At 35.3% G+C, this 26,984-nt stretch overlaps 1 protein-coding gene across 5 annotated transcripts in view; it reads right to left on the bottom strand.

Annotated features, from left to right (window-relative positions):
* LOC131143501 (inositol hexakisphosphate and diphosphoinositol-pentakisphosphate kinase VIP2-like) overlaps nt 1-15,475 on the bottom strand; it is a 102,897-nt gene extending 87,422 nt beyond the window's left edge. The window contains exons 1-6 of one of the 5 annotated variants that reach the window (XM_058091853.1): nt 15,297-15,475; nt 14,976-15,130; nt 14,779-14,838; nt 14,469-14,515; nt 11,214-11,297; nt 9,580-9,643 (exon numbers count right to left, since the gene is read on the bottom strand). In XM_058091853.1, the coding sequence (XP_057947836.1) occupies nt 9,580-9,643; nt 11,214-11,297; nt 14,469-14,515; nt 14,779-14,838; nt 14,976-15,041 (321 nt within the window). In that variant the 5' untranslated portion in view covers nt 15,042-15,130; nt 15,297-15,475. The other 4 variants (XM_058091851.1, XM_058091854.1, XM_058091852.1 and 1 more) reach the window with 4 other exon arrangements.
* Between the last annotated feature and the right edge of the window lie 11,509 nt (nt 15,476-26,984).

The raw sequence follows: 26,984 nt of genomic DNA, 5'->3' as shown, positions 1-26,984 counted from the left end.
AATTAAATGAGATTACAAATATAACAGAAACTAATCTCCTAGAATAAATATAATTATCTACAATTATGGGGGTCAATGCAGCTATATTTGGGAAGCTTCAGTGGAATGAGTTGTGCGATCCTCAACACTCACCCTCAAGTTGGAGTAGATAGTGATCATACTCAACTTACTCAGTAAATGGTTGAATTGTGTGGGTCTGAGTGCTTTTGTCAATAAATCTGCAAGCTGCTGACTTGTGGGTATGTGAATAGTTTGAATAATTTGGTTTTGGATCTTCTCTCGTACAAGATGGCGATTGATCTCTATATGCTTTGTTCGCTCGTCGAAAACTGGATTAGATGCAATGCGAATAGCTGCTTTAGTATCACAATACAACTTGATTGGTTGTGGGTGAGCTATCTGGAGATCTATCAAAAGTTACTTTAACCAAGTAATTTCACAACAGGTTGATGTCATAGAGTGGTATTTTGCTTCAGCTGAGGACCGTGAAATTGTTGTTTGCTTGTTGGTTTTCCAAGAGATTGGAGATTTTCCTAGTAAAATACAGTACCCAGTAACAGATCGCTGAGTATTTCTGCACCAAGCCCAATCGACATCACAAAATGCATGTAATTGAATACCACTGGAAGCTGACAAAAGAATTCCTTGCCCAAATGACTGTTTGAGATAGCGCAAAACACGATGTGCTACATCCAAGTGGGAAGTTCGAGGCTTATCCATGAATTGGCTCAATGTGTGCAACGCATATGCCAAATCTGGTCTAGTGATAGTCAAATATATCAGTTTCCCAACCAGTCTTTGATATGAAGATGGATCTGAAATAAGTTCTCCATCTGTCTCACTAAGTGCCAAGTTTGGTTCCATTGGTAGATTACATAGTTTAGCCCCAAGGAAACCAGTCTCCTCAAGTATCTCCAAGGCATATTTCCTTTGCAACAAGAAAATTCTTGTTTTGGAGCGAGCCACCTCTATCCCTAGAAAGTATTTCAAGGGACCAAGATCCTTTAGTTTGAAGCATTCTCCCAAGTATGTCTTAAATCCCCGCAGATCTGTTCCAAGTTGTTTCCTGCCAAAATAATATCGCCTACATAGACCAAGACGATGGTGAAACTTGTTTCGTGGGATCGGACGAAAATAGAGTAATCTGCTTTAGATTGCTTATAATCGGCATTGATAAGTGTGAAAGATAATTTAGCATACCACTGCCTAGCACGTATGATCTTGCCACTCACAAAACCTTTGTCTCTCGTGATGTGGTCTTCCATGAGGATCAATTTCCATTTAGCCACACCCATTTTGAAACATCCTATTCTGTCTTACCACAACCTCTTAACTCTCCACATCTCCTCTTCGCCAACCCTACCCAAACACCTCCTTGCTCACCCCCGCTTCATTCCCCTTCTAATGCTCAAATGGTCCTTGTCCGGCGATCCACACATACGATTCAGCCACCTGCCTACCTACGGGATTACCATGTTGAACAAGAACTCCCTTCTCGTCCTATCCCATCACCTGACTCAATGGCAATCCGTTCTTCAGGTACTCCTCATCCTCTTTCTGATTTTCTTTCTTATGATTCCCTTTCTTCTACACACCGTCCTTTCACCACTGCTATCTCCATGGTAAAAGAACCCCAGTCTTTTTTACAAGCCATGCAGGATCCCAAGTGGCGTGCTCCCATGCGTGCTGAGATTGATGCCTTGGAAGCCAATCACACTTGAACTTTGACTCCTCTTCCACCCCACAAACAACCCATTGGCTGCAAATGGGTGTACAAAATCAAACACAATCCTGATGGATTTGTAGGACGTCACAAGGCTCGCCTTGTTGCCAAAAGGTACAACCAAAAGGAAGGGATTGATTACACTGAAACTTTTGCCCATGTAGCCAAGATGGTCACTGTTCGCACTGTCCTTGCTCGTGCTGCTGCCCACAATTGGCATCACTTTCAGCTTGATGTTAATAATGCCTTTCTGCATGGTGACCTCGATGAAGATGTCTACATGCATCTTCCTCCTGGTTTCGGACGAAAGGGGGAGACTATAGCTGAAGAGGTAACAACCTATAGCTTCATACCCATCATTCAGTTTGCAAAATGAAATCAAAGTAGGAAAGAAATCGAGGTACAAATAGAATCAAGGTCAATCTCAGAATGTGATTACTGCATTTGCTTAGTAACACAGAATGGCTACAGGAATTGCAATTCATATTCCTTTCCAATATTTGATATTTTTCAATGATGGCTATAATGTAATGAGAAATAATTCATTTTTTTAAAGAGTCCCTAGTATAGAATTATTTAACATTTTAATCTTTCAAATATATGAATTCAATTCAACATTACTTTTGAAATGGAAGAACTATTCACGATGATAGGTCTCTCCCTTTATTTATAACATATGTCAAAGTTCATACGATTATACCAATCCATAATGCCATAACCAACTCTCACTTGTTAACATAATTATCACACACTAACAATGCTAAATGACTAAGATAACCATCAACACCCCCCCTCATTTTGAAGCATATATATCATATGCTCCTAGCTTGTTACAAATGAATTTAACACGAGCAACCCCCCCCCCCCCCAAAGGCTTCAGTAAATAAATCAGCAAGCTGCAAATCAGACTTCACGTGAGTGGTGGTAATGAGCTTTTGCATAAGTTTCTCCCAAACAAAGTGGCAATCAACTTCAATGTGTTTTGTTGTTTATAGAAGACCAAGTTGGAAACAATATGAATGACAGCTTGATTATCACACGTCAACTCCACAAACTAAGAATGTGGAAAACCTAGTTCTTCCATTATGTTCTTCAACCAAACAAGTTCACATATAGTGTGACCCATGGCCCTATACTCTAACTCAACACTTGACCTGGCCACCACAGTTTGTTTCTTACTCCTCCAAGAAACCAAATTTCCAACAAGAAGGATACAGTAACCAGTTGTGGATCTTCTATCAAAAGCTGAACCAGCCCAATCTGCATCAATATATCCCTAAATATGAGTGTGACCACAATCCTGATATAAGAGACCTCTCCCACGTGCACCTTTAAGATATCTCAAGAATCAAATTACTACATCCCAGTGACTTGCTCTTGAAAAATCAAGAAACTAACTACCAAACTCACAACACTTGTTGCGAAGGATACACCTGACCGAGTGACCGTGAGATAATTCATCTTTCTAACAAGCCCCCAAAATCTTCCAGAGTGGGGCAAAAAATCGTCCATATCTTGCACTATTAGGATCCATGAGTGCATCAACAAGTTTGGATCCCAATAGTCCAATTTCGTCTAAAGAAATCAAGAACATACTTCCTCTAAAATAAGACGGTTCATGTACGAGATCTCAATACTTCTATACCCAAGAAGTGCTTCAATGGTCCCAAATCCTTTGTCTGAAAATTACTCTGTAGGAAATGCTTTAGGCTCTAAATACCTTGATCATCATCACCTGTAATCATAATATCATCCACATACATAATCATCAAAATCCTTTCAGATGGAGTAGGAAGATAAATACAGAATGATCTACTGCACACCGTTGAAGGACAAACTCAAGCAATGAAGCAACCAAACCATGCCCTCGGAGACTATTTTTAAACATATAGTGATTTATTGAGCTAACACACTAAGCTTGACCCTACCTAAGCAACAAACCCAAGTGGTTGCTCCATATAGACCTCCTCGCAAAGATCACCATTTAGGAAAGCATTCTTCACGTCTAACTGGTGTAGAGGCCAGTGGTAGGTAGTGGCTAAGGAGAAGAATAAACGTACTAAGACAAGTTTGGCTACAGGGGAGAACATGTTTAAATATTCCAAGCCATATGCTTGAGTATATCCCTTAGCAACGAGGTAGCCTTCACTCAACCCAAGGAACCATCTGGATTAACCTTCACAGTGCAGTCCCAAGTATCATTATCCTATAGAGCATGCATCTCTTCTATCATTGCATTCCTCCACCTATAATGGGATAAAGCTTCAAAAATAGAATTGGGAAGAACAACAGAAGACAAGAAATCATAAGAAACAAAATTAGAGATTGGATGTTGGGTACAAGTGCGTTTACCTTTATGAAAAGCAATAGGAGGATCAGCCATTTAGGGGAGAGGACCATTCGACAAGGGAACTGGAGGAGTAAAAGTGGAAGCTAGAGCCGCACCTCCATTGAGTCGTCGTGTGTACCCTTGCAAATTGGGACGATCCAAGCAATGAGAAGGACTCAAACTAGATGAAGATGCAGGAAAACTAGACAAAGGAAATAAGTTAGGCTCGAGAAGGCTAGGCAAAGGAAGAGACTCATCAAGGACAACAAAACTAAGGAATCAGAATAGTACGGCCTAGACTCAAAAAGGGTGACATCAGCAAAAACAAAGAATCGATGTAAGGTGAGACTATAACATCGATATACTTTTTTTGAGTATAGGAATAACCCAGAAAAATAAATTTGATAGCATGAGGATCCAATTTATCCCTTCCTAGATTTAACTGATGAACGAAGGACAACCAAATATACAAGGAGAAAGGGAGAACAAAGGAACCTTAGGGAAGATAATTGAATATGGGATTTTACCAACAAGGACAAAAGATGGCATTTTATTGATGAGAGAGCAAGCAATGAGCATAGCATCACTCCAAAAAATTTTGGGGACATTCATTTGATACAAAAGGGTTCAAGTGGCGTCAAGAATATGTCTGTTTTTCCACTCCGCAACTCCATTTTGCTGTGGAGTGTAGGAACAAGATGACTGATGGATCATGCCAAAGTTTGTCATATAGGTAATGAATTGAGTACTGAAGTACTCTTGAGCATTATCAATACGAAATATTCAAACTGACAAATCAAATTAAGTCCTTATTTGTTTGTATCTTTCATTAAATACAACCAATTCATTTTGGAGTGGTCATCGACAAAAGTGACAAAGTATTGAAACCTCAACTTTGACATGACACGACTAGGACCCCAAACATCATAATGGACTAACATAAAAAAGTTAACGACTCTTTTATTGACTCAGGAGGCAAAGGGAACACAATGATGCTTTCCTAATTGACAAGACTCGCAATCAAGGTTTGACACGAAACTCAAAGTAGGAATTAGTTGTTTTAACTTGTCCAATGGTGGATGACCAAGGTGATAATTAATTTGATATGGTGCGGCAGCGGCACTACAGGCAATAGGAGAAAAGAGCAACTCAAAGTAGTAAAGTCCACCAACCTCACGTCATGTGCCAATTATCTTCCTCATCTTCAAATCCTAAATAAGAATAGAATTAGGAAAGAAGGTTACAAAGCCATGGTAACTTCGTAATTTTACAAATAGACATGAGATTAAAAGGGGATTTAGGAATGTCGAGAACAAAATAAAATGAGATGGCAAGAGTAGGATTTACTGTTCCTATTCCCTTCGTAGCAATAGTGGACCCATCAGCAAGGGTAACTCTGGGTAGATTTGTAGAATACCTGGATAGTAGAAAAGAAGTTGGTCACACCTGTCATATGGTCACTAGTAGCAGAGTCGAAAACCCAAGGACCAATGGGAGATATACCGGATGACATACAAACGGTATGGTTACTTTTATTAGTAAAAGATGCAATATGATGACATGCTTGTTGGGATGCCTGATGCTGCAGGAACTTTGAAGACAGCTATAGTACGTTGTTCACTCAAACAAATAACTGATGAGGGAGACACATTTCTGGGATTCAGGAACTCCATCCTAACACAAATACAACCTTGATAGAGCATCAAATCAAAAACACACAGCAGGCAACATGTTTTTCGAATTCACCAACTTGATCCCAACATACACAACCTTCAACAACCAATGCAAAGTGCAAACCACAAGCCCACAACGTACCAATACAGAAGCACAGAAAATATCACTGTTTCAGGCCCAATAAACTCAATAAATGTTGACAACGAACTTCAAAAAGCATCAAACAATCATTCCTTGGATGTGGTAAATGAATGAGCAACTACAAAAGGTGAGATATTTGGACAAAAAACATCATGAAAAACTTCAATACCATGTTTATAGAGGGATGAAGACTTCAGGCCAGAAACATGCCTGAAATTGGCTTCATGTGCCGGTGCGTGAGGTCAGCCCTAGCAGCCTTCGACCGGCACGTGAGGGCGCATGGGGAAGCTGCTGGAGATGAAATTTCAGTGGGGAGCGGATGGCAGTGTCTGGGGGTGACTATGGCGTTGTTTTGCAAAATCTATTGTGGATTTGCATTCCTGATCTGGCAATGTCGCCCAGGAATTTTCCGGCGACTACTCTAGCTTCCGGAAGCTGCTGGCTATCTTTAAGGGCTATAGTGTAGAAGGATATTCTTCTACAATGGTTGACATGCAGAAGATTTAGGGTTGTGGGCTTTGGTTTGATGGTGGCTGTGAAAATTAGGGTCTCAGAATCAAGCTCTAATACCAAGTTCAATAATTGGGTGAAATGGGAGACCTAATCACAATGATAGGTAACTCCCTTTATTCATAATATATGTCAAAGTACATGCCAATGACCATAATAACCTTACTAACTCTCATCTGTTAGCATAACACTCACAAATAAACAATGCTAAATGACTAAGATAACGACCGACAAAAATATATGTATTTTTAGCATCATAATTTTTTTGTTTGGATTTTTTGGTAATCTTTCATAAGAAAATATAAATTATGATGATGATGGTGATGATGATGATAAAAAATAGATAAATAAATAAATAAATAATGAAAACAAGAACAGTTACCCGGGAAAAAAAAGTCATAAAATATTATTGTTGTTATCTTTTTATTAGCATTATAATTATGATGTGGCTGTTGTTATGTTGTTAAGTTAGACATGGAGGAGAGAAGAAAAGAAAAAGGAGGAGAAAAACTGAGCGGCAGTTTCCTGAAGTCTACGTACAGCTCCAGGTCTGCCTTCTTATATATTTTTATTAATAATAAATTAAGGACAAAAAATACCCCCAAAGTAAAACTCAAAGGGTGCAGTGATGAGTGCCTCAACAGTAAGGAATGAAGTGGTAATAGGTGCCCCTCATGCTTTTTTTACTTTTCTTATTTGATTTAATTGTGTTTTAATCTCATGCCTTGTCATTGTGAATAAGATAATGAAAGATGCAAGCAAAACATACAGTTGTCTTTCTTTAGGCTCTGTTTGGTATTATTTCTGTTTTTTGTTTTCTATTTTCATTTTTGTATATGGTGAAAGAGCTTATGCAATGTGTTTGTTTACATTGCCAGTTGTGTCATCGTTTTACAACTATTTTCAGAAAAATGGAAAACCATAGCTGTTCTGTCGACCATCAAAATACTGCAATATACAGAATTAACTTTAGGAAATGGAATCATTGATATTAATTCATATTTTTCAATTAAAACTAAAAAAAATGACAATGTAAATTTAAAATATAATTAAAATAAAAATATACATTTTATTAAAAATGTAAAAATAAAAGTTTAATTTGGACTGCGAAACTTGAAAGAAAGAATTAATGCAATGATTTGCTTCAAAAGAGAAGACCTGATAAGGCCCTGTCCCCTGACATTTGTGTCCTTTGCATGAGGAGTGAAGAGACTTGTGTACATCTCTTCGTCATTGCCCTTTCATGTTGGCAATTTGGAATAAGTTATTTGGTATATTTGGTGACAATTTGGGTCTGTCCATACACTTTGAAGGCTTTTATACCATTACTTTTAGGGAAAAGGATAGGAAAGGTCTACGGCATTGCCCATTATGGCTGTTATTTGGTGTCTTTGGTTGGAACAGAACACTAGAATATTCAAAGGCATGGCTACTGCTACCAGTTTGCTTTGGAGTAGAGCGGTATATCTTGCATCATTGTGGGTGTTGCCAAATGGATTTTTCCATCATCTTTCTTTGGAAAACTTGCAGCAGGATTGGTTGGCCTTGTTATATTGAGTTTGATTCTCTATTTAGGTTGCATTCTTTATAACCAGTTTCTACTGATGTGAAAAGAGGCTTTCTTATTCCCCGTCTTCTCTTTTTTTTATTTTCCTTTCTCTTTCTAATTTTCTAATGTAAGTTCTTCTCTTTTAATAAAATTCTTTGTTTATCAACAAAAAATAAAAATAAAAATAAAAATAAAAACAAAAATATGCATAAAAATTCTAAAATTTTGAGAAAAAAAAAAAGAGTTAATTAAAAAGAATTTTTACTATTTTTCAATTTTCGTGTACATTGAGATTGTTTTTAGCACTAAAAAGTCAGTCCTAGAATATAATAACTAAGCAAAATAATTATAATAATTTCCATTTTTAATTAAAAAATTTATTTAAATATTTTGTATTTTGTTATTTAAATCATTTTTTTTCTAATTTTTATGTGGTTCAAGGACAAAAATGAGCATTTTTTCAATCAAGTCTGAACTAGTTTTATAAATATTAACCATACAGGTCACTCGTTTCAGTTTTTTTTTGGTTCTAGTTCTCACGTTTTCCATTTTTGGATATGATTTTTTCATTTTTGGTTATGATTTTAATAACTTTTGACAATGATACCAAACAACCCCTTAATTATTTGCTTTCTCATAATCAGTGCACCCTCTTCTTCTTTCTCCACCTCTTCATAAGAACCAGCAGGCCTAGCCTCTGTATCCCCCTCCCTATTTCCCTCCTTTTGGTCTCGTGTTTAGAGCTCAAATACACTTTTTTTTCTATAAGGCAGTGGTTTTTTCCCAGGATTTTGCCTAGTAGTTATATTTTCTCTGTTTCCCTCTATTTTCCCACTGCCTGATCACTGACTATCCCCTTCATGTCTCGACAAGATTCCACCACCTCTTCCTCCTCCCTCTTCAAAACCAGTCCTCTGCCCACCCCCCTCCCTTTTTTCCCCCCTTTTCTTCTTCGTGTTTCACTGATTTTTTTTTTTTTCCAGCTGGAAGATAAATGCTGAGAAATATATATATATGTGTGTGTGTGTGTGTGTGTGTGTTCTTTTCTCTGTTTCTCCCTATCCCCTTCTCCTCAGTTTTGGTGCGCAAGCCTTATATTCTCAGCTATATTCTTTTTTTGTTTTACATAGAACTATGCTTTTTTACTTATTTTTACATTAAAATATTAATGTGAATTGGTTCAGAAATTGAAAATCAATTACATACTGTATTTTATACACAATTTTATTAAACTGTGACTGCACAAGCAACTCACTCCTCGCTCCTAAATTTCAACTGCCCACTGTGCGTTAATGTAGCTTGCATAATTGTGCATACATAATTCCTTAGTGAATCATGAAGAGAATAATCCTTAGTGATTCTAGGATGAAGAGAATCATGATCAAGAATTCCTTAATGAATCAAAAGCATAATAAGATTATTATAGAGATCAGTGCTTCTAATGGACATGCTCCAGTAGCATGCATACAAACAAAATGAAATGTTGATGTGAAAATAGCACTTACATTTACTCAAAATATTGCATACAAGTGATGCTGTCATACAATAATAAACACCAAAATAATGGATTCTAATACAAATAATACATTGAAGGCTTCAAAACTCATAGATCCAAAACCCCAGTGTATGAAGTTGAATATTTAGAATGGTTACCTCATATACCTTCCTCCGATCATGAAGGAGGTGTTGCAGCTCCAATTCATTTACCAAAAAGGGCCTAAATCACATGACAATAACATCACAAAAAGAAGCAAAATCTCATCCAAATTATTCCAAAAGAAGGGTCAAGTAGCTGCTCCAAGATACTGAATTAGAGAAAGGAAGAGAGAGATCATTCTAAAAGTAAACATATAATCAATTGGGCATGCATGCATGTACACGTATTTGCATTTTTACCATAGTTGTTGAATTGAGATTCGAATTGTGAATCGAAATCCCAATTTCGGGAATCGAGAATCAAATCAAATTGTAAGCTCAGGAATCTAGAATCGAATCAAATCGTAAGATTTGGTATAAATTTCCAAAATCAATTATAATTAGTTAAATACATGCACGTACTGACACAAACAAACAGAAAAATAATAAAATACATTAAAATTTTGACAACAAAAGAAATCATATTCCGTATGCAAGCTTTTCCTAAAACAAATGAAAAGTAAGGGAATGATTCAAGAAATATTAATAGAAAAAATGAACTTTGCGCTGGTTAAGGCGAGGAATCAAGAAAAAAGCAATAAAAAAAAAAGAACTTTTGGTGTTTACCAACAAGTAAAAAAGATATTTCATGCATATTGCTTCTCGAATTAAAAGAAAAAATAATTAACCTAAAAAAAAAATAATTGAACAAACTACTAAAAAACCCAACACAACGAAACATGAGTACCACCTTAGCCAATGTGCATTCTACCCAATCTTCTAAATGGCAGTACACTATACTCAGATAAGAGTGACGAATGGTTTTGTGAAGGCAACATTAGACTTAAAGTTCTATTATCTCCTCTTTTTTAGCACAAAACTGACATAGACAAGGAATGGAAAGTAATTGTGTAAAAATAAAAAACAATTAAAAAAATTGCTGGTTTGGGGTTTTAAACTAGTCAGGTCTGTCAAGATATGATAGGTCCAGAATCGTGAGTCAATGGATTCAGATCGATTCATCAGATTCAAGAGAAGAATCGATGGATTCGGAAACAATTAAGTTGCTTTTAGATTCACTAGTAAGATTCAAATTGATTTGGTGTGGAATTTATATGAATCATATGCATTAAATCACGATCTGTAAGATTCAAGAGATGAATCGATGGATTTGGCAACAATTAAGTTGCTTTTAGAATCGCTAGTAAGATTCAAATTGATTTGGAGTGGAATTTATATGAATCATATGCATTAAATCACATCTGTAAGATTCTAGCAGGCAGGATTTGTACATAGAGCAGCCCTAGCTTCGCTCTGTCTTCGAAAGGAAAACTGCACCCCAACCCAATTCGTACACATCAGACCCAAGCAGGGTAGGCACAACAAATTACAAGGTGAGATGCAACAACTCTAGGTAGAAATTATTTTATTAAGAAAAAAATAAAATATAAATTCTATTGGTGTAAAAAACTGCATAATTTTATCAAATTAGAAAAGCCACATGGAACAGCCTCACAGTTTATTATAGAAAGTGTTGGAATAAAATGTTACTTTAAACCAAGGGCAATCTGTAATTTCCAGGTAATTGTGCCTCTGTGTGTTGCAAGGACAGTTTTTGACATGTTGTAAAAAAGAAAAGATAAAAAACTTACTTTCTTAAAGCAGCATATGCCTCAGCCTTTTCAAGGGGATAACCAGTGGAATAGAAAGCAATCAAGCAATCACATATTGGCCAACTAAAATAAGCAAAAAAATCCTTTAATTAGTCATTTAGCATAGAATAAACAGCATTTTCAAAGGATGCCTTAAAATTCAAAAAAAAAAATAGCATATCAATAAATAAATAGCAAAAAGTAACAAAATAAATCTAAACAATCAGAGTTTATGAATTTTAAGTCGTAATTTTCAACATCAACAAGAATAAAGTAAAAAAGACAATATATCTACAACATATTATCATATCAGATGCAACATTCTCTTATCAATATCCCTCCCATTTAACCTATGATTGAATACTAAATTAATAACCTACAGAAAAATCTTGAATATTAACTGCTGCTTAAAAATGCCTTGGAAATCTATCTACTTTTGAATAGGAAAGAAATCAAACTATTTAAACAGCTTACTCATTGTGTTTTCAGAGTGTTATTAGAAATGAGAATGAAATAATTTACATAAATTTATTGCAATTACCAAAAATTACAAGAGAATCTACGAACAAAAAGTGTGCCAACTGTTGCAAGCAAGAAGACAGGTGCATATGCAAATGTGCATGCATGCAATGACAAAGACCACAAAAAGAAGTAAAAGGATTATTTCATCTCCCCCCCCCCCCAAAACAAAAAAAAAAGGGACACTAATTTAAATGTAAGGAATAAAAAGACAGACATTTACACAGTGAGCAAATGAGAACAAAAATGAAACTCAGAAAACACTCCATTAAATTTAGCAGTAAATGCAAATATATCCAAAGATTCCAAACTTGATAATCATTCCCGCCAACAATCATTGAATACCCTCATACTAATAATTTTAATTAATGATGATAAGACATGAAGCACATTAAGTAGCCCATCCTAAACCTTTTCATGATAAAATGGCAATGTTGTCATGATTTATGTTAATCCAGTAGGACTTTGAGGAATAACAACAAACATAGAAAAAGTCCCAAGCAAAGCAGCTTGCAATTTCGAAATCACACCACAAGATTTTATCTTCCATGGTATCAAACAATAATATCAAAGAGCCATCTCGACTCACCATCCAAGGGCACCATAGTCCATAGCCCACCCTAACACCAGGAATTTCCTAGTTTAAGCTGACATCAACTGCTGAAAAACGCTCAACAATCATAGTTTTAAAAATCGGGGCATAATGGCCATATTGACTTTCATGTAATGGTATCAATGGCTTCTGATATTCTTCCAGGGCTATATTTCATGGGTCCTCAATCCACAACCATACAGGCTGATACCATCCATTACAGTACCATAACAGCCAGCTGCGGGTGGCTACAGACTACTACAAACCACTCTGACCGAATGGCTAAAAGCCTAAAACAGATTTTTGGGTCCCTTTATTTAATTTTGTTCACTTGTTTCCCTATATTAGAGCTTAGAAACTTATTTTTATGTTGGTTTATTACTTTATTTTAAATATTATTTTTTTTTTTTTTTTTAAACATTTGGGATCTATTTACTTTGATATGTAGTATATATTTATTTAATAACTAGCATTCATTCATATAAACAAAACTTTTTCTCTCATTAAAATTACATGCATGTTGTAAGTTCCTTTTCTAGCTCCTAATTTGGACCCAAAAAAACACTTCCTTTGCTGTTGATGCAGCATGACAGTGGAAATAGGCTGTAGGAACCATCAGATTAGAAATCTGAATGAATAATATTAATTGCATTGATATTTATGGCAAAGAGATCCTCTAACGTGGAAATGCAGCAGGTGGACTGGAGGGTATGGAAGAGGCCATTGGGTGAATCCTCATCCCACGCTTCTGGATCTTAGGAAATTTTGAGCACATCACAATAGGTAAGCAAGTCTGCACTGTCTCTTCATTATGTGAACTAACATAAATATTATTACATGACAGCCTTGGGCATTAATTGTGACTAGGAAAACGACAATTTGTGACTGCAAATGGTTTAACTTCTCTAGACTCAAAAGACCTTATAAATGAATTGTGGAACTTGACTCATGAATGAACTTTGTAAATAAAATTGGACTTAGGATATGACGCATTTTGACTAGACAACAATAGTTAGAATTTAGAAACTATTATCGCATCTAACAAGGGAAGGAGTAGACTGACTTCTACATAATATTAACTGATGCTTCACTAGTTCAGCACTGCGCCAGCTATGCATTTTATGTTTTTGTTTTGAAATATGAACATTCTATATTTTATATTTTGATATAATTATGATTTTTTAGTTCTAATTTCACTTAAGAACCATAATGTAGCGAAAAGTAGCAAATGCATGCTTCTCAGAATCTTAACAGTAGCAACTAAGGAAACCAAGATAACATCCAATAAGAGTTGTGTATGCTAATCGTTATATTAAGATTGATTAAAATTCTCTAAAAAATCAATTTAAGCATTAGAATGTAGGAACGAGGTGTCAAAATATGTGAATCTATATGTTTTGAAGTTTGCTAATGCAAAAGATGAATTGGCTAATGCAGTGTCTATTACCCATAAAGCATTAGCATGTAGGTTGGGGATCAAAACATGTGAATCTATGTGTTCAACAAGTTTGCTAATGAAAAAAAATGAATTGGCGAATGCAGTGCCCATCACCCATCAAATGTAGGATTTGGGGATCCAAACATGTGAATCAATATGTTTTTAACAAGTTTTCTAATCCAAAAAATGAATTGACAGACACAGTGTCCATTACCCATTACCTAATATCTGTGATGCCTGCCCCCGCTACACAGTAACCACTATCATTACGCTGTAAATCATGCTCACAATGCTGACAGACACTCTACAAAGTAGAACTGTAGAAGAACAGACTTCTGCCACAAAACTTGCCCCCAGTAAATCAAATAGATTTTCCCCACAAATTATTATATAAACTGTAGAAAAACTGGAATGTTTTCAGTTTAGCTCTTATGACAGCTCCAATTGTGGGATATGTAACCCCACACACTTTTAAACATCCCATTTTAGAGGTTAAGTATAACAACAGAGTCAACATTTTATCAGCCGCCCATTGTGAGATAGCCAAAGATGAACTGATATAAGTCACAAAGCTAGCCAAATCAGCATCAGCAAATGTATTGCTAATCGAGTATCTACAGCTTAAAGCCTTTACAGAATCCCCCTGCCATGTTAGACTTAAGTACCAAAGTAGCATAACATTGTGGCTAATTTGTATGAAAGGTACCTCTCAACTGGATCTTCAAGAATAACTTTATCCCCAAAAATTATGATCTGCAATAGTATACGAATCAACAGATCATACAAGATATCAGGAAACATTAAAAAAGAAACAGAAAAGGATATCTATCCTGCTCATCATTATTCCCCCTAAACAAAATGAACAATAGTCAAAAATTCCACTTATTATTTGGTATTTTAAATCAGCAAACACTAACATTTCTAATCCAAACCTCAACATTAACATGAAAAAAGTTAAATTGGCAAGTAAGTATTCGAATTTGATAAAAATAAATAAGCAATCTAAATATTTTAACCTCAAATTCACCAAATGCCTGCAGCCTGTCAAGTATCTGTCCCATTGGAGCTGATAAAACCTAAAAATCGTTACAAATATATACGTTATTTAATATAGAAGCAAGGCAAAATAAGTATCAAATTCGTTCCGAAACTGCTCTGTTTTGGAGCATGTGCATTTGAGCAACAAGAAAAGAACCTCGGAGCCGCATTTCACCTTCTTTTCCAACACGCAGACTCCAATAGCTATCTTCTTACCAACATTTCCTTCCTCGACTTCCATCGCTCTCCCCAGTCCTTCCTTATCTCTCACTTCCTCTCTTTCTCCCGAAGCTCAAACTTTCCAAACTATCTTCCCCAATCTCACCGTTGCTGCTCAAATTCAATAACACGGCCAAAACAACAACAAAATCATCAGAGGCAGAGCGCCGTAGCCATTGGAGCATAACAGAGAAATCTCAACACAAAAACAAGAAAACAAAAATATAAAAAATAAAAACAAAAAAACGAAAAGAGAGAGCAAGAAATCTGCAGGTACTTGTAACAAAAATGCAAGAATCTCGCTCGGCGATAGGGAGAAGAAATTAACCAGCTTCGCAAAAAGCTGTTGAGGCGCGCGTCACGGGACGAGGAGCGAGCGAACGGGCAAGAGACGAAAAGGCCGAAACGAAACGGCGAGGCAGCCAGCGGATTGAACGCATAAGGCTGTGTTTGGATGGAGATGTACCGTTGGATTCGTGAATATGCATGTTGGGGCCTGTGTTTGGAAGGGGACGTGGAAAGGTGCATTTGGCTTTTGGCCACTTTCACAAGTGAGTTGCTGTCTCCGTCTTGTCCCAAACAAGGCACGGATAATCCTCCATTTATATGAAATACTAAGTTGAAGTAGAACTATAACTTAACTATCAAAGAATCTTCCATAAAATTTTGGAAGACTTGAATTTATGTCAATTATGAAAAGAAAATGTTAGGAAAAAAATTAAAGGAAGTGAAAAAGAAAATAAATTATATGAGAAATTAATGAACAAAATTTTCACTGTGTACATATTTTAGAATTTTTAATTATGCTATAATAATTTTTAATTTTAATATTATTTAATATCACAAGAAATATAATGAAAAATGAGTTATTTTTTTCACTTTTTTTTCTTTTTTCAAACAAAAAATCTTGATGTCTTGTTTGGCTCTCTAGAAATTTTTAGGTGGCCAAATTATATTGTTCAAGAATTTAGAATTTAAAATTATAGGTTTAAATTCTGGTGGATAAAATAAAATGCAGTCAATAATTATATTGACTTTGCCTAAATCCCTACAAATTTATTTAAAACTTATGCTTACGCATAATCTTAAAAAAAATGAAATAGAATGAGGGCCAATATAATGAAAAATTATGAATCAAATGTAAATAAACGTGTTCTACTCCACTCAATTGTTACCACTTAAATCATTAGTCTCTTTTTGTAAATCAAAGAATTTTTGTTGTTTTAGGTTTTGTGGAGTCTAGTTGTGTTTGATCCGGATGATAACTCGACTCGAAATAATGATGTGTGATTTTTTTTAGTCCATTGTGAATCATGTGTGCGAAATATAAAAAAAAAACGTTATTTTTTGGTGATTAGGGTTTATGCATTGACGTAGTTTTGAGATAAAAGAAAATTATACCGTCGCACTCTGTATTTTTTCCCTTATAATAGTAAAATTCTTGCAATTTCATGGACGTAGGTAAATTGTCGAATTACGTAAATATTGTCTTATACATATGATTATTTTTCTATGATGTGTGTTCTTCTTTATTTTATTTCTCACAAGTTTTTGAAAATTTTGTGATAATTTCCTTACAAAGCGTCGGGATTTGAGCATCTACATCTCCAACCATGTGGGGTTTTTAGATCTTTAATGTTATTTTTTTTTTATTATTTATTATTTATTTTTTGGTTTGATTGAGGGAGGGGTGACATGTGGGTAGCTATAATTTGAAATATTTTTAAAAAAAAATTATAAATACTTTATTAATTAGGTTGTTTTAGGTTGCCCAGGAGATATTTCTATTGTGGGCCAACTCACGCGGTTCACGAATCATGGGTTTGATATGGAGACGCTAGCTTGTGGTGGGGTAGTGTTGACTGTCATAATACCAGTACCAAGTCCTTTTCTCTTTGCGCTACAATGGCATCCCAAGAATTCAACCATGCAAATATGGAATTTTTTCCCCGCTTAAGGTTTCTTTCAAAAAATATATTAAATGATATCTGGGATGTATTTTTCAGAATAATTCTGACGTAATCCCACTACTTAAAATAGTACAATTTAAATAAGTTTTGCTATTTAGAGTAGCAATATTTGCTACATATCATGGCCAAGATAAACACATGCAAATCTCACTACTCCAACCTCGTTACTTGGAGTAGCGAGATTTGCTTACCACGTGTCTAGATCAGATTTGAGCTACCATTTAAATTGCATTTCGTAATTTAGTTAAAAATATTTTTTTGTCATAAATTAATATAACAGTCATACGTTATAAATATACACTAATTATATTTAATTAAATAGGGAAATATTCTATTATTTTATTGAGTATGAACTATTTAAATATTAATTTAAAATAATTAGTATTGAAACTGTTAATCAATTAGATAAACTAATTAATTGATAACAGCAACTGTGGCACCCCGAAACCCGCCAAGTGGGGCCTGGGTGCCACATCTTCCAATCATCTATATCTGATACCATAATTAACATGCACGCAGCGGAACATAAATAAATAACCTCAAATAAATACCAAAGTTCTATATAACAACCCAAAAACGAACACTACAATATCTAGATATTCATATCCATAACCAACATTTAAAACATAACCCAGTACAAATATATATCTGTATATATATAGCAGTATCTCACAATACCCCAAAAAAAACCACCAAAAAAAATCTCAGCCTAGGCCTTCAAACCCGGTTTCTAGAAGAACCTGAAAAATTGTTAATCCACTAGGATGAGACACTTCTCAATATGGGTGGAATAAATTATAATAATGTGTGACAAATAAGTTTTGATATTTACATATCAAAATAAACTGCTTCTCACATAATATCAATAACAACTGAGAAAATGCACCATTAATAACATTCCCTACATCTAATGTCATACACACATCCAATATGCACAAGCACATAATTTTTATGCAGGCAAAAGTCTCCAAGGATAGGGAAGATTATCCGCCCATACAAGTAGCTTCCCTCTACTCTGGTACTAAAAACTACCTATCAAAACACTTACCATACTCAGTAAGCCCTCAAGTGAAGTATTACTTTGCCACCAGTACACACATTTTTATTATTTTAAAGGCAAAAGTTTCCGAGGATCGGGATGTTTACCCGCCCATACAAGTAGCATCCATTTGCACTGATACAAAGAAACTACCTAACAGAGCACTCGCCTTTCTCAGCAAACTCCCGGTGGTATGTTTACCTTACCGTATGCACACACATGCATTTACTATATGTTATACCATTACTATTATGTTTTAATTAAATTCACATGCACAACACATTCACACAAGAATCATGCAACTTATACTTTGTCTTCTAATGTCCTCAGTACGTGACCCACACAAAGCAATTGCGTCCATATCAGTACGAGACCCACACAGGCACCTATGTACTTCTTATCTACACGTGGCTCACACAGACACCACTACCCACACAGGGTACATAACGCGGCCCACACAGGCATCACTCCAGCTTCCATAACACGTGACCCACACAGGTACCACTATTCACTAGTATCTAATCCCCATGACCTACCCGTCATACATCAGTAGAACAAGTTCCTTGACCTGTCAATGTCCTACCCTAAATAAATGACAATATGACAAACTCTTCGACCTGCCAACGTCATACCATGATTTATATCTAGATAATATAATAACCTTCTCATGCCAACATTATATTAAGATGCATACGAATAACCAAATCAGTTAGTTCACACAGACGCATCAATGCAATTCCACACAAGAATCCAACTGATCAATTCATTTCCCACACAGTATCCCAACAGATCAATACATTTCCATACAGGAGTCAAACATAGCAATTTATTCATCATGTCATAATCATTCCAAATATTCTCACTTGCAAACTCAAATACCATAGTAATTCATATTCAATTTATTAGGAAAAATTGTTCTCATGTCACACGAATTTAATATCATACGCAATTATCCCAAATATAAACTTTAACCATAATCATCATTTTCCAGTACTCAAACTATTCCAAAAAAAATCATATAGATAAATAATAAATTTCATACGCTCGTAAATAACCGATTCACCTTAATAAAATACTAATATAATTTTATTTCCCCTTACCTGATTCTTTGAACCACGCTTACAAGGCTCCCAAAATTATACCCGCGACCCTCATCTGAACCCTAATTCAATCAAATCAACCCCAATAAAATAATATTTTAACCTTTCCTAATTTATAAGAATTAAATATCAATTAATTTCTAAATAACTCATTTATCCTAATTTTGGGGTTATTCCTACAGCGATCCCATGAGAAATCCGCTCCGCTAGATTTGTAGAAAATCATCCATAGATTCTCGTGATGGTGTTCGATTGTCAATTTGGCTTAAAATTTAAGAAAAATTGAGGCAAGAATAAGAATTTGCCTTACCCCAGGAGAAATGTCTACGTTGCTCCTATGACAAATCCACTTTAATAGAAATGTCGGTGGCAGAGAATGGAGTTCGGTGGTATTTTCAAATTTTCAATTAAGCGAGAATCCGCCGTAAAATCAAAGAGAGAGGAGAAGTGGAGAACGTGAGCTGAGATAAATTTTTTTTTTCTCTCTCTTTCTTTCCCTGCTGTTCTGCGCATGAAAATGAGTTTTCTTTTTTCTGCTTTCCTCTGCTCTAGGAAACTTAAGAACTAAGTTTTCCTACTTTTTTTTTTTTTTTCTTTCTTTCCTTTATCCATACTTTAAACTTTATTATATAATAACTTTATGTATACTTTTATATATACTTTTATATATATACATATATATATATATATATATATATAGATACCCAAAATCCTTAAATTTCCTAATTTAATTAATTTTCTTAATAATAATAATTATTATTAATTTTTTTAATTAATTAATTAATTAAATTTTTTTTTTTTAGGTTGTCACATTCTCCCCTCCTTAAAAGAATTTCGTTCTCGAAATTCGCTAATCAATCTTTTTACAAAATTCTAAAATTACATAATCATCATTACACCACAAATTCAATATATATATATACCCAAAATCCTCAAATTTCCTAATTTAATTAATTTTCTTAATAATAATTAATTAATTAATAATAATTTTTTTAATTAATTAATTATTTTTTTTTTTTAGGTTGTTACATTAACATTCTGTTTAGGCCCTATTTAGAAAATGAAAAATGGGGGCAAAAGTAAAAGAAATATAAGAGAATTAAATTTTCATATTTCAAATCAAGAAAATTAAGGGGAAAAAAATATAGCAAAAGAATGCATAAAAATATAATTTTAGAAATGATCAACATTTGAGTTTTTTGAATTATTAATCGTATAAAATAAGTTATCATTTTTTAAATGAGTTTCCTTTTTTAATACAAAATCTTTTATTGAAATGAATATTAAAACATACCCGTGTATTGGAGATCAACGAGCTCAATCCGAAGAAGGAAAACCTGATTCCACAGTAAATGACAAATACTTGGGCTGATTTGATAGTCAAATAAGCACAAGAGAGCCTTTTGAAATGCTCCTTCAGCAACCTCCTGGGGAGGGAATCTTCTTACAAGCCATTTCACCACATTTTTTCACAAAAAAAAAAAAAAACCCTACCAAGAAATGAACCCCAACACACCGATTCGCATTACGGAACAGGCCTATCGAGTTCCCCCAAATAATAAAACAAAAACAACAGAGTCAATGCAGACACCGATTAGAACAGAAATCGAAACCATAAAATCCTCCCAACACAACGCAAAAGCAAAGATCGAAGCTCAAAAGAAATCGGCAGATGAAGCAATGAAATTGCCGGTAAAAGAGAGAGAGTGGGAAGTGATGCAAGGCCTTGAGGGAGAGATTGGGAAGTGAGATTGAATTCAAGAATGGAGAAGATGGGCTTGTCTATTGCCCTATTTATAGGTGGGCTTTGCTAGTGTTACGGGGAGTGTATCTATCCCAAACCTGTTTGGCAGAATTCGATCTATGACCATGGTCGCAACCTTGACAAGCCGCTCTCTATTCATCGAATATGCCCAAAAGGTTTCGACATTCTATTTGAATTCAAGCTCTATTGAATCACTTTAATCTTGTATGCCATAGAAATGGCTTCCAATCCTCGAACTGTAGAAGAGATCTTCAAGGATTACAACGGTAGACGAGCTGACCTTGTTTGTGCCTTAACTTATGATGTTGATGATTGTTATGGCCTCTGTGATCCAGAGGAGGAGAACTTGTGTCTGTATGTACAGCCAAATGAAACTTGGGAAGTTACTTTTCTGGTAGAGGAAGTTCCACTTCCTGAACCTGCACTTGGGATTAGTGATGGACAAGTTAAAGGCAACCCGAGACTTGCAGATGAAAGTTACGAGGAAGATGAAGATGAAAATAGTGATTCCCTTTGTCGAAGCTGCAGTGGAAAGTATAATGCTGATGAGTTTTGGATTGGTTGCAACATTTGTGAGAAGTGGTTCCATGTAAAGTGTGTGAAGATTACCCCCATTAAGGCTGAGAGTATTAAGCAATACAAATGCCCATCTTGCACGACTTTTTTCCGGATTTATTTTTTTTAAGAAAATATATTAAATAATACCTTTTTTGGGCAAGTAATTCCTAGAATGACTCTGATGTAATATCGCTACTTGGTCTAGCGAGATTCGTCACGTGTCAAGAAACAGCATCTATCATTTGATGTGGTTTTCTAGATTTGTACATCATGTGTGTATGACATAATATTTTGACCTTACTAGCATGCTTAAACCCCCCCAAAAATTTCTTTTTTCTTGCCTGAATCATTCGCCTAAATGGAAACTAAAATATGGCTTTTTATATTTGATAACATCAAGTATCCATATCCTTTGGATCCATTAGTTAATTAACTTAGAATAATCTTCACTGATTAGTTACTTAACTAACTGTTTGATTTAGGGATGGGGTTAGCAAGTCTCAGTTCAACCAGGTTTTGAACATTGAGTTGGATCAAATTATAGAGGTGTTTGTGCTTATCCAAGTCCTTTTTTTACACTTGTTACCCACACTATTTCATTGGATTAATTTGAAATAGATATGTGATCATAAATTTTTTTTAACAATGTTTCATATGTGTAAGCATGTTAGCTAAAAAAGATAGCCTTCTGGTTTGAAATTTGACTTCATTTGGTACATGCTTCAGTATGCATGTTGAGTTTAGTTTTTTCTTTTTTTGGGGGGGGGGGGGGGTAGGGAGATGTAAGAACCCGAAATATAAAAAATGGGTTTAAATATTAAGAGAGGGGCAAAATTGGAAATTGTCGAGTCAAAGGGCTATAAAAGGAAATTTCTCTTGCTTCTTCATTAAGAAATCTCAAATATCTCTCTCTCTCTCTCTCTCTAAACCTCTCCTTACTCCTTCTCTCTAGAATTCTTCACCGATCGTTGACAGAATCGGAAAATGAAAGCTACCACGAGGATCGTGGAAGGATTCTCTACAACTTCTATGGATTGGAATCTTATTTCGGAGATTTTTGGGTTTTGGCATAAAATCGAGGTAAGGCTCGGTTTTCAATTCTGATCCGGTAGATTTGTAGGTAACTGTCTTGTGAACATATTCTGTACTGTGATTTGTAGGTTTTGGAACTCAGTTCGCTGTTTAGGGACCTTCGAGTTCGAGATTTGCTTACGAGGTTAAGGTAAAGGGAACTATGTTTATATTGGTTATTTTTGAAATCGGACTCAGTGGAACTGTGGTCCACGGTCCTATGTGTGTTTTGGCTACTCATTTGGGGGGATCTAATGGGGAAAACTATGGGTTTTTCATTATTACAGTTTTGGGAAAAAAGGGGGTGACAGGCTGAATCCCGGGTTTTGTTGAAAACCGAGTATATGTATGATTTATACTGTGATATTGGGATGGTTGTGTCTTGACTTTGTTTAAACTATATTTGTTTGGAAAACCATGATTTAGATTACCAAGTGAGTGTGGTTTGTTTAGTTATATGAGCATGCATGTGTGTGTGATATGTTGAAATGCTAGTAGGAACGCAGTTCCGAAATTGTCCCAGGTACTGAGAGTGTCTGGCTCTATATCCGAGGGCATGTTATCGCCTGCCATGTAGGCAAGAGTGTCCGGCTCTATATCCGAGGGTGTGAGCCTATTCCGGCAGATCTGGACGAAGGGTGTGGATCCACTAGTTTAGCGCCGGTACGATGCCATGGGAGTCGGGGACTAGCCATGTGCCGGTGGCGCCGTGTTTGCGATTTGGCTATGGGCCAATGCCGTATGTCGCGGGCCGACTTCGGGCCGAAGAGTGTGACAACACTAAGGATTACTGATCATGTGTATGTATTGTGACGAGGCTGCGTATAAATGGCCGCCGTATGTGTGCGTGTATGCACTATGTAAATTATTACTGGAATGCATTTAACTGCATGTATGTTGTATCATGATAACACTCAAATGCCACACACCGATATAACATGTGTTCTTCCTTATTGAGAGGTGTCTCACCCCTACTGTACGTACATTTTTACAGGTCCTTCGGGTAACCGGAACTAGCGTCCTGGTGTAGGGAGCGTAGTGGCCTATGTACTACGTTAGCGCTTGGGTAAGTGCTAGGACTGTAGTTTTGTTGGGTTGCCATTTTGAGTTGTATTTGAGCACTCAGTTTGTACGTTTTGTTAGAGCCATGTTCTGCTCTTGTATAGACTCTGGTATGGTACTACATATGTTGATATAGAATTACTTTTTCCCGCTGAGTATATGATTATGATTGGATGTGTTTAGGGTGCTTGGAAACCCCACGGGGTCGGACTCTCATCCTATGTATTGTATCTGTGATGATTTGTATGATACAAGGACAGGTTAGATTATATTTACACCCTCAGGTCCCATTTCCAGGTTCGGGGCGTGACAGGAGATATAGGGTTCAAATTTCAGGAACAAAGTTCAACCCTCTAATTATTGTCAACCTTCATGTATGCAGTTGCACTGATATGCTATGCTCATTTGGCAGCAACTTTCATTCACAATTCATGAAATTTGATGTCATTTTCTTTTTTCTATTGTGGTAAGTATGCAGTTCTTGACCTACATTGCAGGCATGAATTGTTTTCACATAAACCATGGTGTATGTCCAATGAGTTAGTGTATATTTATAACATATGATTGTCATATTGAGTTCTTTAGTTGTTGGTTACTCAATATTCTATAATATGAATAATAGTAATCTGAGTATTGGAACTCAAAATTTGATATACATTTAGCATAGTGTGGGTGTCCAATTATATAAAGAATAATTACTGTAGAAAATTTGACAAAGTCCCCTTTAAAAATTGAGTATATTCCATCCATGCACCTATTCAAAGAAAACATTTATCCAACACAATTGATATCAATATGTTCACAACGTTACATTCACCAGTTTCACACACATCCAAACTATCAAATTACTATAAAAATTTTGACAGAGTTCCCTTTAAAAATTGAGCATATCCATCCACGCACCTGTTCAAAGAAAATATTTATCAAACACAATTCATACTAGTATGTTCACAATGTTATAATCACCAGTTTCATATACATCAAACCTATCAAATTACTATAAAAATTTTGGCAGAGTCCCCTTTAAAAATTAAGCATATCCATCCATGCACCTATGTTGACTCTATGTATCCAATCCAGTTTTGATAATGACAAATCACTTGGTATTTGATTTGTGCATTGAGATTGTAAGCAAGAATATTATTTAGCATGCATGAAAGGTGAATGAGTCATGGAAGCCACGAGAAGTAAAGCATATACACCTGGCACAACCCATGGAACTAAAAGCAAAGATGAAGGAACAAGCTTCTAGTCGAAGACTTTAATGGGATTTGGTATCTAGATTTGATGTATTTACATGTCATATGATATATTTTGAAGCTCAATTACATCTTAGACTAACCTTAGGACTCATGCATCTCATGAAAAATTTATTTGAAATAGCTCTAAGTTGATTTGAATTTTCGAGGCAAATTCTTAGAGGCCTCGTCAACGAACCCCTTGGTCTCGTCAATGAACATATGAAGGCCACTCAGTGACGAACACATTGTCTCGTTGACAAGAAATTATCAAGAGCATTAAAATTTTGGACAGGGCTCTCGTCGACGAACTCATAGCCTCGTCGACAAACTTAACTACTCGTCAACGAATGTCGGGGCATTGACTTACGTTCCAATGCAGACACAGACGGAAAATCAAATTTTTAATAGATCCAATGGTCAGGATTCATCCTAGGGCTGAGAACATATATAAATATACTCTGTAAACCCTAGAGCACCACTTTTTGCATAGCAGTGGGAGCATTGAGCGTATTTTGACAATCTTGTGAGAGCTGTGAATTCTATTGCTAACATCATTGCCTACACTCCAAAGAATTGATACTTGTCTGAGTATTTGCATCTTCAAGATCCAAGCACACTTTTGATAAATCTAAGGTTGATCTTGAGGTTTGAGGAACTTTTTATTGAGCTATCAATATTTGATTTAAAAGTTACCTTCTTCATTATTAGTGCATAAAGAAAAATCATTTTTGGGAACAAGCAAATGATTCTCTTATAGTTGTTTATTTGAAAAATCTATTGCAAATTGTTTTCTAAGGTTTGAACTGCTACTACATTCAAAGTTATAGTTTTATTCAAGGAGATCTATTGTATTAGTGCAAAAATTATTTTTTGAGAAAAATAATATTTTTTGTTGATATTTTTTATACACTCAAAGTTACACTTTTATTCAAAAATTTAATCTTATAAGTGTTTTGATAGCTAGAACTTGGATCAATGAAATATTCAAGACTATACTTCTTTAAAGATCCTATCTTATATCTTTGTATAAAGTGTTTTAAAAATAAACCCTAAGTTCTCCAAAACTTTGATTTAGTAACATTATTTTTGGGAGATATTGATAAAAGGATTGTTCAGTGAACTGTTTCATTCATATCATAAAGATCATATCTTCGCATACATACTGAACTTCAAGTTGTTATCATATGATTATGTATTATGACTCATTGTACTCACTAGCTTTGTATAAAAGCATTTGAGATTTTTGCAGAAATTGTATTTTTGTTTATACGGTTCGGGTTGTGAACCAGGATTGAGGAGGAAGTTACGCCTCTTGTAAGCACCAGGTTGTAAGGGAAGCTCCATCCCAGTTAAAGGAGCGGATTATTTAGTGGAATCCTTGAGTGGGTTACTCAAGGCGATAACGTAGGCTGGGGTAGGCCGAACCTCGTAAAATCGAGTTTGCATCTCTCTTACCCTTATCTCTATTTAAATTCTGCGTAATCATATTGCGTATGTGTTGATCAATTGGTGTATGTTTGAATAATTGGGTAATATTGTATGCTTGATAAAGACACACATAAAATTACTCATTGGATTGATTAATTTAAAAAAAAAAAATTGATTTAGGTAGTAATTAGTAGCCTGGAACTTTGTAGTTGATTGTTTTCAAAATTAAAACCTAAATGACTTATTTTTAAAATACCCAATTCACCCCCCCCCTCTTGGGATAACACTGTAATTCACATTTGGTATTAGAGCGGGTTTACATAGACTTAATCGTTATTTTTATAAAACGATCACATGACACACATCGGTGTAACTTCATTCGGTGAGGGACACTTGTCCACCAGACCACCAATTTTTTGTGATGTAAATTACACCTATTGGAAACGTAGGATGAATATATACCTGTTAAATGTAGATTGGAAGGTATGAAAAATAGTTACTAAGGTAAATCATGTTCCTATGAAAGTAATTGATAAGTTAAATGTACCTAAAACTGAAGATGAGTATACAGAGGAAGACTAGAAATCTGTACAAATAAATGCTACTGCGATGAACTTGTTTTTCTGTGCACTAGATGTAAATGAATGTAATAGGGTGATGGCCTATAACTCTACTAAAGAAATTTGGAAAAAATTAGAGGTCACATATGAAGGTACTAAGGAAGTAAAATA

This window comes from Malania oleifera, chromosome 11 (assembly GCF_029873635.1).
Source record: "Malania oleifera isolate guangnan ecotype guangnan chromosome 11, ASM2987363v1, whole genome shotgun sequence".
Taxonomy (NCBI): Eukaryota; Viridiplantae; Streptophyta; class Magnoliopsida; order Santalales; family Ximeniaceae; genus Malania; species Malania oleifera.
This window is presented reverse-complemented; position numbering and strand designations above follow the sequence as displayed.